This window comes from Aythya fuligula, chromosome 1 (assembly GCF_009819795.1).
Source record: "Aythya fuligula isolate bAytFul2 chromosome 1, bAytFul2.pri, whole genome shotgun sequence".
NCBI lineage: Eukaryota > Metazoa > Chordata > Aves > Anseriformes > Anatidae > Aythya > Aythya fuligula.
The window spans coordinates 42563155-42577231 of NC_045559.1; the positions used below are offsets into that span (position 1 = coordinate 42563155).

Genomic DNA, 14077 nt, shown 5'->3' on the forward strand with positions numbered 1-14077 from the left:
CCAGTCCTAGAAAAACATTTTATACCTAAGAATACATGAATATACATGTATATTTGTTGCAGGAAGAACATCCAAAAATCCCTCAACATATATTCAAAGTTGAGTCTGACTTAGCAAAGCCAATTGTACCTAAGCAAGAACTGGGAAGAGAACACTTGAGATGTAGCATTTATGTCTGCTAAGGCTGAAAACATGGCAGGACAGAAAAACATCATTCTATATTTACCATATATTATGGAAAGATTGATGACATGTCACCCAAAGGATCTCAAGCAAGCCATAACAATGTATATGAGACAAGCTTTATTTGTTCAGTTGGCTGGTAGTGGAAAGAAAAAGAGATAATGATGATTCACAGAAAAAAATCTCAAAGTATAAATCATGCACAATGTTCAAAATACAAATCATGGATAAATCAGCACTTCTTCCAAATTATGAGCTAAATTGTTTGTCCACAAAAGCAGAACAATGTTGAAAATATAATGAAAAAAAAAAATTGAAATTATAGACAACAGAGAAAATGTATACTGTAGGAGTTGGACTTGATGATCCTTATGGGTCCCTTCCAACTCGGGATATTCTATGATTCTATGATGAACAAGGAAATCTATGGGACAATGAAAGGATTGCATTACTTCCAATACATTATTTACATTTTAGAAAGGGATCTCAGGAGATTCTCATATCAGTTGTTTCTGCATTTTAAATCCACAAGTGCATGGAATAACTGAGTATATTAATGTAGCACCAGGAAATAAGTCAAGACCCAGTAATGCCTACATGTGACTACAGCTTACTAACTTTATCTTAGTTATCCAGTGCTATGTATCTCTAATCAAATGGCTCATTGTACTGGTACATCCATATGTCAAAGGGTTCATATCAGGAACCCAAAAAAAAAATTTGGCGATGGATAATGAAACTGTTTAATGCAATTCGTGTATAGAAGGTGATCATTCAGCATAAACACTTGGTGGCTTTGTGATGTACTGTTTAAAACAATCCCTATGTTATTGCTGGGAAGAGAGCTCTGTACATCCATAACTTCCATTGTACCTTCATGGTTTCCAGACTCCAGGGCACTGTCATCCCATTTTTCCATGAAGTGTTGTGGTTCTGCCAAAATCTCTTATGAGCTTCAGAAAAGAAAGCTGCTTTTTTCCACTGCCTGGACACTGAGCTCTCTTTCTGTCCATAGGCAGCAGGGATATGATTAGTCTAAGTGCTGGACTGCAGACACTGATTCTCCTACAAGCTTTTCTTTACTTTCACTTACAGAATTTAAAATTGTATTTATTTTAATTAGTAGTAGCAGCTATGGTTTAATTATTGTCCTTTTGACTGAGTCGGGTTTAGATATCATTGTCATTACATTCTGAAACTGTATAGTGTGAAAATGCACTTTCTGCTTATAGTCTAAACAAATAAATAAGTATATAACTATAAAATGATCTTTCCTGTACTTACAAAAAAAAATGTGATAGCAAAAAATATGATTATGAAGCACATGATGTGTCTTGGACTCTTGTCAAATTTCAAGTCCCCCCCCTCCCCTCCTTTTTTTTTTTTTTTTTTCTTCCTAATCAAAAGTAGAAGATGACTATAATTTTTATTGCTTTCTTTCCTGCAAAGAATCCCAGGATAGAACCACGGAAAATGCCTGTCCCAGCCAGCAACAGTGCAATGGGCTTCTGGTTTCTGATTGGCAATGCCTCCTCCCCAGGAAAACGTCTTGTAGTAAAATAAATGTGTTTGTGCAGTGGTGACTATTTGTCACTGTAGACCCTGACACAGGCATTAAAGCATCTGCCATTTAGAACTGTGTCTCATAACTGCCCAACATGAGAGCTGTAATGAAATCCTACCTTACCATCTTGAACCAGAGGAGTCTGTTTAGTTAGCAAGGTTGCACCTCTCAGATACTAACAGGACTGTAACTGATATGAACACTAAAGTCCATATCCAATCAAAGGAAAACAGCAGTGATTTGGAACAGCAATAGAGCCAAGGCCACTGTGAATAAGACTTTTTTTTTTTTTTTTTAAATCTTCCCCTACAGAGACTGTATAATTATATGAAGTAGTCTTTTTCATATCTCTGCCTTACTGACTTTCTAGCCCCACAGCATGCATTATGATTCACTACTCCACTTGCCAAACTTGCATTTCAGGGATGCTTGTTTACATGTTCTCTGAAATGGCCATATACTTACACACAAGCACCAGCATGCAGACTACACGCACTTCCTCTATTCAGTTCCCAAATTTGCAGTGAGTGCACGTGACATTGTGGATATCCAAATAATATAATTTCCCTGGAAAAATAGAATTTGAAGAGAGTACAGTAAATAATAGAATCTAAGTAAGCAAAAGTCAGCTGGAAGTATAACAACATATATAAATGAAAATCAGGACTTAAAGCTGCTCCATGTTCCATGCTCCTGCAGACCAATCTGGAGTTCATATAACTTAGATAATTGAGTTCAGAAAAGCAGTGTCCCTACATACCACAGGCCATGGAGTCTGGCATGCTTCATTCCAGCAGCAGGAGTTATTTTTCCATGAATGACAGTTAAGTTCCTTTGCTTAAATTTCGCACAGGCCATTGTCAGCATAATAAAATCTGGTCTCCCATAGGGTCACCATTGCTCAGACTTTCAAGAAAATTCATGGAAATTATCTAATCTCTCTTCAACAAACATTTATCTGGCAAATTGTAGATTTGGGATAAATACATGTTCTTTACCAGATTGCATGCCTTTTGTGCACTAGCTTTGCCCTTATGATGTCCACATCACTGAGACATTTGAAACATCTCTAGAAAAGAAAAATGTCTTAGTCCTTCTCACCTGCTTAAAACTTCTTTCCATGTTTCATTCTTTTAGGCTTTTGCAATCCTTGGCATAATGTACTATTTCAGCAGTGAATTTCATAGTGCAGCAACACATCAAATTTTTCTGTAGTTCTTACCAGTGAACTGTGACTATCAGCAGATTAGCAGATAGTATAGGTACATCAGGATCAGATCTGTAGAAATTAGTAGTGCTGATGACCTAGCATCCACTTCACTTTTTAGGGTACCTTCCCGCTTAGTTTCCTTGGAACAAAATCCAGATGACACATGCTGAGAGCACCCTGTAATGAGTATCAAAATGCAGTAAGTGTGGGCTATTCAGAGATTGGCTCCATAAGGGCATTCCTTACAAATGAAAATGAGAATGTAAACACACCCTATATGGGTATTTGAGTGCACCTCTTTACACTTCAGGAGGAAAGGCAAAAAATTAACCCTAGAAAAACTTTGACTGGTGTCGTAATTATACAACATACAGGTAATAACAGACAAAAAAAAAAAAAAAAAAAAAAAAGGATGTTAACTGATATCCCCAGATATGCTGTTGAGCCCAATCTGAATATGCTAAAAAACTCAGGTGAGAAGGTCTATGTGAATGGGAAGTGACTGAGAACAGGACAGGAGAACGAGCTTAGACTTTGTGGCAAAATTACTCTAAGTGGTTGCCTTGAGACTATAATGAGGACAGTGTATGAATTTTCCTGTTGAGAAGCTAGATTAAAAATTGTAAAATTGAAACAGGAGGTGATACAATTCACACTAAAAAATAAAAGTAAAAAAAAAAAAAAAATCATCCTTACCTAGGTGCCCATTCAGAGTGCTAAACAGGATCAGATATGCCTGATCCCCACTGGTTATCGATACCGCTGTGAAGAGTCAAAGGGATAAAAGGTTAAAATTCCATCATGCCTGTGGCTGAAGTAAGTGAAGAAGAAAAAGGAAGCATTTGGAGTGGTACGCAGGGCCCTGTGGGTCCAAGATAATAAAATATTTCTCTGTAATTCCAGACTATAAACTTCTGCTCAAGCCATAAGATGTCAAGAGTGACCTGATCAGTTATGAACTCACTATTCAACCCTAATTATACAGAATATTTTAGAATTAATTTGGAGGAAAGGGTGATTGAAGTTCTAGAGATCAGCTGTGACGTAAAAGCAAATTGATTACAGGTAGAGTTTTGCAGTGGTCCCCCTTCCAATTCCATGTCCACTTTTTTCTTGTTTTTACTTCCTTTTAGATCTTGTGTTTATATCAAGCAAGATCTGGCATGTAAGGTGTGAAGAGAAAAAGACAAGCATCAACTTATGAATCCTCCACTTGGCCCACTATTGTAATGGAGAACATTACTAACAGCATTTTCTTCACATATGTTCTGGTTGCTTGCTAAGTGTATTATTTTATGACATTGGTTATGACCAAGGAGCAGAAACGGGTCACACACTGTGATGGCTATAGCACAATCAAAGTTGCTTGTGTGGAGGGGGAAGGGACAACTTCATCAAACTAAAAATCAGTTGCAGTTGATGAAAGTTCTGCTCAATAAAGAACTAAGTTTTTATTTGTGCACCTTACCAGTAGATTGATCTTTTCTGTCTTGTTCAAAACACCACCAGAGCAGCAGCAAAAAAACTAATGATTAAAAGAAAAAAAAAATAATAACTGTAGTAAAGGTGGAAAGTTTTAAGCAATCAGCAGACATTATTATTTTTTTATTACCACTGTCATTACTGGTATGGGGAAAAATTCCCTTTGGTACTGAAAAGCACATAATGGCAAGGGGCAATATGAGAAATGCAAAGGATGGGTAAAGGCTGACATATCCCTTTTTAAAGGTAGAAAATTAAATCACATGGAAATTAAATGACTGGTCAAAGGTCAAACAGCAAACTAAGTACAGAGAGAGGAAACTCTGTCTTATGTTCAGCTCCTTAACTGTAAGGCTACTACAAAGTGAAAAAAATACCTCAGTGTTGGAATATTAATATCAAAATTAGTTTCACTGAAAACAGGTTGAATTTCTCTGTCTCATTCAAAAATGGGTTGTGTTCTGCCTAATTAAAACTGAAATGAGATCCATTTCAGCAATATTGATTTGGTCAAAACAAAACTGCAGCTACTCCATAATATATTTGTACTCATAAAAACTGGTTTGCAATCAGTTTTGGAGAAAGTCATGCCAATAATCAAGGTAACTGCAGCTTTTAAGAATGGAACAAGAATGCCACAGTTCCTTTCAGAAAGAAGTCAAAAGCTAGCTTTGAGAGATACCCTGGTATTCCAGGGCTATATATGTTTTATTTATATATATATATATATATATATATATATATTCTATATATTCTATATATATATATATATATAGAATATATATATATATTTGTATAAGCAGTGAGAAATTGCATGTGATTAAAGAAAGCAAGGCAGCTCAGGGAAAGAAGCAGACAGGACATTTTCCCATAGCTTACCTTCCGTGAGGTGAGAGAGGCCTAGACATGATGTGACATTACAGTATATGCTAACAGAGAGTGATCACAAGCTGCGTTTCTGTCTCCAGGGCCAGGAAGCCCTGGAAGTCTTGCCAGGCCCTGGGGATTAAACTGCAATTAGAACAGATGCCTGAGCTTCGATTGCCCTAAACACTGTCAAGGACAGGGGCTGTCCGGAGAGCCACATCGGACCGTAACCCAGTCACCTGGAGTCACTTCTGTCACCTCATGGGCATCATGGGAAAGTTCAAATGAAAACGCCACACTGAGGTGCACTAACTGGGTGCTTCGACACCGCAGCAAGGCTCTGCCTTGGCAGAGGCACTCTGTGTGTGGAGGAATAGTGAGCTTGGCTCCTAACCTTGGGCTGGCCCGGGCAGCGTGGGTCACAGGAATGGCATGCCTCAAGGCGGGGGGGGGGGGGGGGGGGAGAGAGAGGAGGGGGAATAGCAAGGGCTTCTTCTCAAAATATTAACCCTTCTATTTGGAGAGCTGTGGCTGCCTTTGAAACCTCTCCTTGTAGACCTATACTTAGCACTGGGTAAGAAGCGTGCAGTGCATATCTGTGTGTGCATGTGTGTGTGTGTGTGCATGAGTGTGTGTGAGCCAGGGAGGGCTGGGGGCGGGCTCCACCCGCAGCCCCCCGCCTTTGTCCTGCGGCCGAGCCCCTTGAGCTCCACAGCCGGGCCTCCCGCTGCACCCAGACACGGCTCCACGAGCCCCCTCCACATGTTCCCTCACACATCCCACACTCACCGTTTTCGGGGTGTATTTTTCTATTTCATTTGTTTTTCTTTAAAAAAAAAAATATTTTTTTTTCCTGTGTCCCCTTGTTCTGCCCCCTTTCCTCCCCCCTTCTAAATTGGAGATGTTCTCAGGACAGCGCCCAGGAGACTGGCTGGAATCAGTTTTGGAGGGTGATGCACCGCGACAGCTAAAAGTTGGATAGGGTTTCAGCAGCTCCTATATATAAAGCAGGGGGGACTTATGTCACTGCACTAATTAAATTCCATCTGGGTTGTTCCTCGGGGTGTTTTCGAGCCTGCCACCCAACTCGAGCAGGCAGAAGGGCCGAGGGACAGCATGATGATGGACCTTTTCGAAACTGGCTCCTATTTCTTCTACTTGGACGGGGAGAATGGAGCCCTGCAGCAACTGGAGATGGCGGAGGGTTCCCCGCTGTACCCAGGCAGCGACGGCACTTTGTCCCCCTGTCAGGACCAAATGCCGCCAGAGGCCGGCAGCGACAGCAGCGGCGAGGAGCATGTGCTGGCCCCCCCGGGCCTGCAGCCCCCTCACTGCCCCGGCCAGTGTTTGATCTGGGCTTGTAAAACCTGCAAGAGAAAGTCGGCCCCCACGGACAGGCGGAAAGCGGCCACCCTGCGGGAGAGGAGGCGGCTGAAGAAGATCAACGAAGCCTTCGAGGCGCTGAAAAGGCGGACTGTGGCCAACCCCAACCAGCGGCTGCCCAAGGTGGAGATCCTGAGGAGCGCCATCAGCTACATCGAGAGGCTGCAGGACCTCCTGCACAGGCTGGATCAGCAAGAGAAAATGCAGGAGGTCGGGGGGGACGCCTTCAGCTTCAGCCCCAAGCAGGCAAATGTAAGCACGGCCGCCCGGCACCCGGCTGCGGGGCCGCCGCTCCCCTCCCTCCCCGCCCGCCTCCCTCCTTCCCCCGCAGCCCCGGGGCACGGGGGGGCTGCCCCCCGCTAACGCAGGCACCTTCCCCTCTCCCCGCGTCCCCCCCTGCCGCAGGGCTCGGACTTCCTCGGCACCTGCGGCTCCGACTGGAGAAACCTCTCCGACCATTCCCGGGCGCTGGGAGCCAGCCCCAGAGCAGGTAACACCCCACTGTGTGTCCCCCCCCGCCCCCAGCCCCACCGGCCGTAGCCGCCGTCCCCACGAGGCACCCCCCCCGCCTCTCTTTTTCTCTCGCCTGGCAGGAGGCTCCGCCGTCGAGTCGTCGGCTTCCAGCAGCCTGCGCTGCCTCTCCTCCATAGTGGACAGTATTTCCTCCGACGAGCCCAAGCTGCCCGGCGTGGAGGAAGCGGTGGAGAAATGAGGCAGGGCCGGCGGGGCTCGGGCCGAGGTACCGCGGCCCCCCCAAGCCTGACGGAGCGGCCTCCGCCGACCCGAGCCCGAAGGACTCCTCCTGCCCCCCTTTTCACCCTGAGTTTTGTTTTCTTTACGCCTCGTCGCATAGACCAGCCTCCCCCCCCCCCAATTTTCCGTTTTTAATTTAAGAGACTTACTCGCGTGCCGGTGATCCGCTTTGCCCGAGGCTCACCGAAACGTCCATTCCTGTCTGAGTGGAGCTGCCGGCTGCCTTCCGTGTTAGCGGCGTTCAGAGAGGTCCCGCCTCGTTGCGTTTCTGTAAATACTTTTAGTACTGTCTTTTCTTTTGTAAACACGAAAAAAAAAAAAAAAAAAAAAAGAAAAAAAAAAAAAAGAATATATATATATTTAAATGGTGGGATGTGATATTGTATATAAGGACGGACGGATCTCCCGGGTTGTAAAATAAAGCCCTTTGTGTTACAGTGTCTCTCCCCCCGGTCAGTCAGTACTAACCCGAGCCTGGAGCCCGAGCCCGCCGTGCCCTCAGCCGGACGACCCCGCAGAGCCGGACCCGTGTGGCGGAGGCAGCTGCGGGGACACATTTCCCTCTGCTCCCTCCTCTAAGGACCGTCTCTCCTCGCCCAGGCCCGCCCCGGCGGTGCTAATTACCCCCTCCTCCCCTGCCGTCTCCCCGGGGAAGCGGGGTCGGGCGCTGGGAGCCGGGGAGAAGGAACCCCCCAGCCGCGCCGTGTGCCCCTAAACAGCCAGGGAGAGGGCACCGCTGGCTAAGAAATGGGGGTCTGCAGCACGCTTTATGGGCCCCGAGGGGCAGCGGCAGGCTGTGACGGTACCCGGCTCCCCGCGGGGCCGGAGGGCCGTGATTTCCCCCGAGGAAAGGCGACTCCCCTTGGCTTCCCTACTATTTGAGGGAGAAGAGAGAGGGGTCCCTCGGGGAGGAAGGAGTTAAGCGGCGAGAGGAGGGGGGCAGCAGCAGACGAAGCCTTTCACTCAGTGATGTAAAAAAAAAAAAAAAAAAAAAAAAAAACACAACACAGCCTGTCCGAGGATGGCGGAGCGGCAGCTCCTCGCGGCCAGGACGTTCCGGTTTGTAAGGGATTGTTTGTAATCCCAGGAAGGGGCGACCACCGGGAAACCAGCGCGCCCTGCCCTGCGCGCACACACACAGCGCGCTGCGAGACAGCTGACAGAGGCACCGGCTTCAGCTCAAAGGCTCTGCTGCGACTCTTTGCCCGTGGGCGCTCTCCTCGGCAGCTCTAACCCCTGATTTATTTTTTGTTTTTGTTTTTGAAAGGTCACAGCCACGTTTCTGGAAGGTCTCACCCTTCCCGGCCACACTGGCACGGCTGCGCTCGCCCGAAGGGGAAGCCCTTGAAGGAGACGCGCGATGCCGGTGCCGTCCTTCCTCCCTTTTTGTTCGCCGTGGCCAGCCTGGTTTTAAACCTGTTAAGTAATTGCTCTCCGCTGAGAGCGAAATGAGTTGTATCCGTTGGTAACAACTCATTGCGGAGGTACGGTGCGATGGGCATGTAGTGACAGAGGACACACGCTTGCCCCCCTTTTCTGGTTCCAAATAAACCCTTTGCTTTGGGGAACTCACGGCCTGCTAAGAAAGCGGCGCCTCGGGGAGCTCGGGCTCCTTTCTGCGCGTTATTTGGAGCTCTGGAGGAAGATCGACGAGCCGAGGTCCCGGGGTCCCGTCCCAGCGCCCAGCACCGCGGCCCGGCGGGGCAGGACCCCGGCAGGACCCCCCCGCAGCGCCTCCTTCGTCGGCCGGGCAACTCGAGCGGTTCCTGGGAATAGATTTGCCCCAAGGAAGTACTTTCCTTGAAAATACCTCCCGAAGAGACGCTCCGTGACCGCCGTGCGGCCGGCGTGCCAGGCTTCCCGGCGAACTTCTCGGTGTGTTTGCAATTAAACTGTTTGCGTTTGATATTAATAACGATAATCTTCGCCTAAATCCGAAGCCAAAGCAAACAGGGCCGTGGAATCACAGAACCAGAGGCCAGCCACCGGGGGAGGCTAGGGATTTAACCCAGCCTTTCTCCCCAGGCGCCCCGCAGGGAGCCAGCGGGGCGGACACGGGGTGCCGGCGGGCACTGCGGGGCGCTCCCGCAGCTCGCCACCTGCCCCGCGCCCCTCGCCAGCCCTCCCCGCAGCCAGCCACCTGCTCACGCACCCGGGGGACCCGCACGGAGCTGCCACTGCCCTCTCCCGAGGGGAACCCGCATGTGTTTTTTTCCAGAGCTTTCACCTTCCTGCAGAAAACGAGCTGCGGGAACGGGAGCGGGGGGCAGGGGAGAGAGGGGGGTGAGTAATTGAGCCATGTGCTCGCCGGGCCGCCCCTTCGGTAGCAGGAACTAGCAACTTTTCCCAGTCTCAAGGCTGCTAAAAATCCCCCTCGCGTCCCTTTGATCTCTCCTGGGAGTCCCAGAGTGCCAGCAGAGGCCAATGCCTTCTTCAGCTGTCTTCCATACAAATCCCTCTGGCAGGTACTAATGTGTTTACTTAGGTGTGCGCCGTTCCCAGCGCTGGGGGGAACCAAACGTTTCGCACCCGCCTGCAAGCGCCCGTCCACACGAGCCCAACTGGGAAACCGCTTTGCGGGGAGCCCCGAGGGGTCCCCGCCGCCCCCGGCCCCAGCGCTGCGGTTCCCGCAGGCTCAGGGCACAAAAATCGCCCCCGCAGCGCCGAGCCCCGGCCGTGCGGGCCCCCGGTGCGCCCCAGCCCCCCGGCACCGTGCCCGTGCTCCGGGTCGGATGCTCCGGTTTCGGCTCGGTTTGTTCCGGTAGCAACTCTCTGGGTGTGAAAAAGGATTGGAAGCGCTGCAAACGGGCCGAATCCATGCAGAAATGCGTGCAGCGCGGCAGCGGGGAGGAAAACCTCCCGAAGAGCTCCTGGGCACCATTTCCTCCCCGCCGGTGCCCGGTTGCTCCTGCCTTGCAGGCTTGAGGCTCCCGTCTCCTAAAATGCAGCGCTGTCACACACCCGCACTCCCCCCCACACACACACACACCACGACCAGCAGCCTCTTAGCTGCTGTTTTCTCTCCCCTGTCTTCAGTTCCGCTCGCCTACAGCACTTTTGCAAATTTGTTTTGAGATCACTTTACCAGAGGAGCTGGGGGCTCTTCAGGGATACTAATTGCAGATTTTTTTTTTCTTCCTGAGTGACAGGCTGTTCCATCCTTTCTTCTTCTCTCCCCCACCCCCATATACTCAAGGAAAAGGAAACCAATTTTCCTGGGTCCTCCAGGACTTTGGGGAAAAGGCACGTTTCTTCCCAGCCCCAGCCCCGCGGGATTAAGCGTTAAACTACGAGCTAAAGCCCTGCCCGCAAGGAGAGCTCAGCGGCTGGCATTGTGCTCCACGGGGCAAGCCTGGAAAGAAACCGCTGAAAGGTGATCGGAACTCTGCAACCGGCACGGTAAAGAGCAAGTTTATTTGTGCACAAAGCATAAATCTGTAAACAGGTCTATTTTAGCCGGAGTAAACGTGGTAAATCAAAGTGTGTGTGTGCGTGTGGCACAGCCCAGTAAAGAGTTCAAGTTACCGCCGAGCAGAGCCCTCCTGACTGGCGGCTTCTTGGGAAAACAATAGGGCACCGCCGTGTTTCAGATGTGGCCCAGCTCGGCATCAACCTGCACCTCGGAGCGGCAGAAGCCTGACATTCTGAGCTTTCCCCTTTCTGTAACTTTACTCCTTTTATCAACTTTCTGCTTTTCCTACAGTATTCATTTCAAAGGGGGCTCCCCCCGTTTATGGCCCCAAATAAACCAAAGCAGCGCAGATGTAGCCTTCCCAACCCTTCAGATAATCAGGCATCCTTTCTGCCGAAGCAGGGTGTGCTGCCGCTTGCGTTTTCCTTCAGGCTGCCCGAGTTGATGCGAGGGCTCCTCGGCGGCGTGATCCCCTCTGGGGAGGTCCCCCCAATCGCGCTGCTCTCTGCAAGGGTCCTTGAGCTGAATTTCCCAGGGCTGGAAATGCCCCGCATCACCTCCTCCCAGTCCCAGACGCCTTTCCCTGGGCGCACACCGGGCTTTTGAACCATCTCTGGGTCACGCTCCCTCTCCGTTTGAGTTAACCCAGGGTGCAGGGTTTTATTCCCAGGTAGGGAAAGTTTCCTTTGCCCTCTCGTAGTGTTTTCCTCAGCTACAAAAGCCACCTGGATGAAACCAAAGGATTCCTGCGCGTTAGCAAATGCCTGTTAAATGGCTTCATTACCACTCTAATGACCCTTGCACAGCTCCACTCGGCTACTGCTGCGGCTGGGTCTCTGCAAAGCTTTTGTCCCTGACTTGTGTAAAGTTACTTAGGGATTGCGGGGTTAGAAATTTTACACTTCCAGGAGGGGTTTGTTGCGCTGGCAGCTGGGACGCATCTGTAACGGTACAAGATTGCCTGAAAGCAGAAAATTAGCAAGCTCAGGGCGCTGCTCAACTGTTGTGTCTCTTGCAGCACCGGGTCACACGAGTAGGAGAAGGAATGGGAAGGGGATTTGTCTCGGGGAAAACGCGTACATTTTCCTTTGTGAGTACTTTTCCGTGTGACCCGATCCCAGAACACCCAAATCTATGTTCCCCCCACCTCGCCTCACGCAGTCATGCATTTTTGTCCCCCTTGGCGAACTTAAACAGTTAGTGACACCACTTTAACTACAGGACAAAGCACCCGAGGGCCAAAGAGAGGAGCAAACCCTTTCGGCTTAGTACAGGTCTGCTGGGACCATTTTCCCCTTTTCACCCCCAAACCCCACGCCCCCAAGACTTGGCCGAAACGTCGCCAGCAGCTTCACTTCCCCCCCCCCCCCCCTCCCATAAGCGGCCGGCCCAGCCGGCGGCCAGAGGCGCGGTGCGGAGCGAATTTGTCCCTTGGGGGCTGGAGGGGGCTTGCCCAGCCAGCCGCGGCAGGGGATGCGGGGGGATATGCTAATGCCGGCCGGCCGCCGCGGACCAGCCCCCCGGAACGTGGAGATATAAGGGCCCCCCGCATCGGGGAAAGGACACTTCGGCTTAGGTCGCTAATTAGGCAGGAAACCTCCCCGGCCAGCTCGCTTGCCCGAGCTCGGTGGCTGCCGCCCCGGGCTGCAGGGATGGAGGTGATGGACAGCTGCCAGTTCTCCCCGTCCGAGCTCTTCTACGACAGCTCCTGCCTCTCCTCTCCGGAGGGCGAGTTCCCCGAGGACTTCGAGCCCAGGGACCTGCCTCCCTTCGGCGCCCACCAGCCCGCCGAGCCCGCCTGCTCCGAGGAAGAGGAGCACGTCCGAGCCCCCAGCGGCCACCACCAGGCCGGCCACTGCCTGATGTGGGCTTGCAAAGCCTGCAAGAGAAAGTCCACCACGATGGACCGGCGGAAGGCGGCCACCATGAGGGAGAGGAGGAGGCTGAAGAAAGTGAACCAGGCGTTTGAGACCCTGAAGAGGTGCACCACGGCCAACCCCAACCAAAGACTCCCCAAAGTAGAGATCCTGAGGAACGCCATCAGATACATCGAGAGCCTCCAGGAGCTCTTGAGGGAGCAGGTAGAAAACTACTATCACCTGCCGGGACAGAGCTGCTCCGAGCCGACCAGCCCCACCTCCAGCTGCTCCGACGGCATGGTAAGAGAGGGGCAGGAGCTTGGGGCCGCAGGCAGGGCCCCCTCGGCAGCAGGACGTCAGGAAAAGGTGGCTGCTTTGAGTTAAAACAGGCCCTTTCCTCGGAGCTAGCGCCGAGTGTGCCCGGGGGCCGTCGGGGCAGAGAGGGAGCCACCGCCCCGCCAGCTCCCCAAGTCCCTGGGGCTGTCCTGTGTGTCCCCCCTCCCCGCTCACTGCAGCCAGGGGGCCGTGCATGGGGTTTGGGGACGGGGGGCGGCCGGGGGGAGCGCGGCGGGGCCGGCACTCGCCCCTCGCTGTCTTGCAGGCTGACTGCGGCAGCCCGGTGTGGCCGGCGAGAGGCAGCAGCTTCGAGGCCGGTTACTGCTCCGAGATGCCCCACGGTAAGGCCGGCAGCGGCGGGCGGGGGGGCAGCGGGCAGGGGCGGACCGGGGGCCCTGTCGGGCCGGGGTCGCGGAGCGGGGGGCTCCGGTAACGGGCCCCTCGCCTCGCCCCGGCCACAGGGTACGGCGCGGAGCCCAGCAGCACCCTGTCCAGCCTGGACTGCCTCTCCAGCATCGTGGACCGCCTCTCCCCGGGGGGGGAGCCCCTCCGACACCCCGGCTCCCTCTCGCCGGGCGCCAGCATCGACTCGGGGCCCGGGACGCCCGGGACGCCGCCGCCCCGACGGACCTACCAAGCGCTATGAGGGACGCCAGCGCTATCCTGCAAACCCCGCTGCAAATAAAGCGTGCTACAACACGGCCGGCTCGCCTGGTGCTTCTTTGAACGCATCCCCCGGCGTTACGGGGGGCGGCGGGGGGCCCGCAGCCTGCGCGGGGACGGGGCCGCATCCTGCCGGGCTGCGGGGGCTGTGCGGGGTGGCCCAAATCTGCCCCCGCTCCCCTCCAGCTGCGGGCACTTTCCTTTGTCTCCTGTGGGAGTGAAAATAACATTTCCTAGTCATCATCTGTAGTATTATCATTATTACTTCTACTACTACTACTACAACCACCCCTACTACTACTACTTCTACTACTACTATTACTATTTCTTGCAAAGCCCTCGTTTCTTTCCATGAACACAAAGAC

General features: G+C 51.4%; 2 protein-coding genes across 2 annotated transcripts; both read left to right on the forward strand.

The window, feature by feature from the left end:
- The first annotated feature begins 6422 nt into the window (after positions 1-6422).
- On the forward strand, positions 6423-7401 carry MYF6 (myogenic factor 6). Its single transcript, XM_032205914.1, has 3 exons — positions 6423-6941; positions 7095-7179; positions 7283-7401. The coding sequence occupies exons 1-3, from the start codon at positions 6423-6425 to the stop codon at positions 7399-7401; spliced, it is 723 nt and encodes a 240-aa protein (XP_032061805.1).
- Positions 7402-12506: 5105 nt separating this feature from the next.
- On the forward strand, positions 12507-13695 carry MYF5 (myogenic factor 5). The gene is made up of 3 exons (XM_032207942.1): positions 12507-13013; positions 13315-13390; positions 13511-13695. The coding sequence occupies exons 1-3, from the start codon at positions 12507-12509 to the stop codon at positions 13693-13695; spliced, it is 768 nt and encodes a 255-aa protein (XP_032063833.1).
- Positions 13696-14077: the final 382 nt, after the last annotated feature.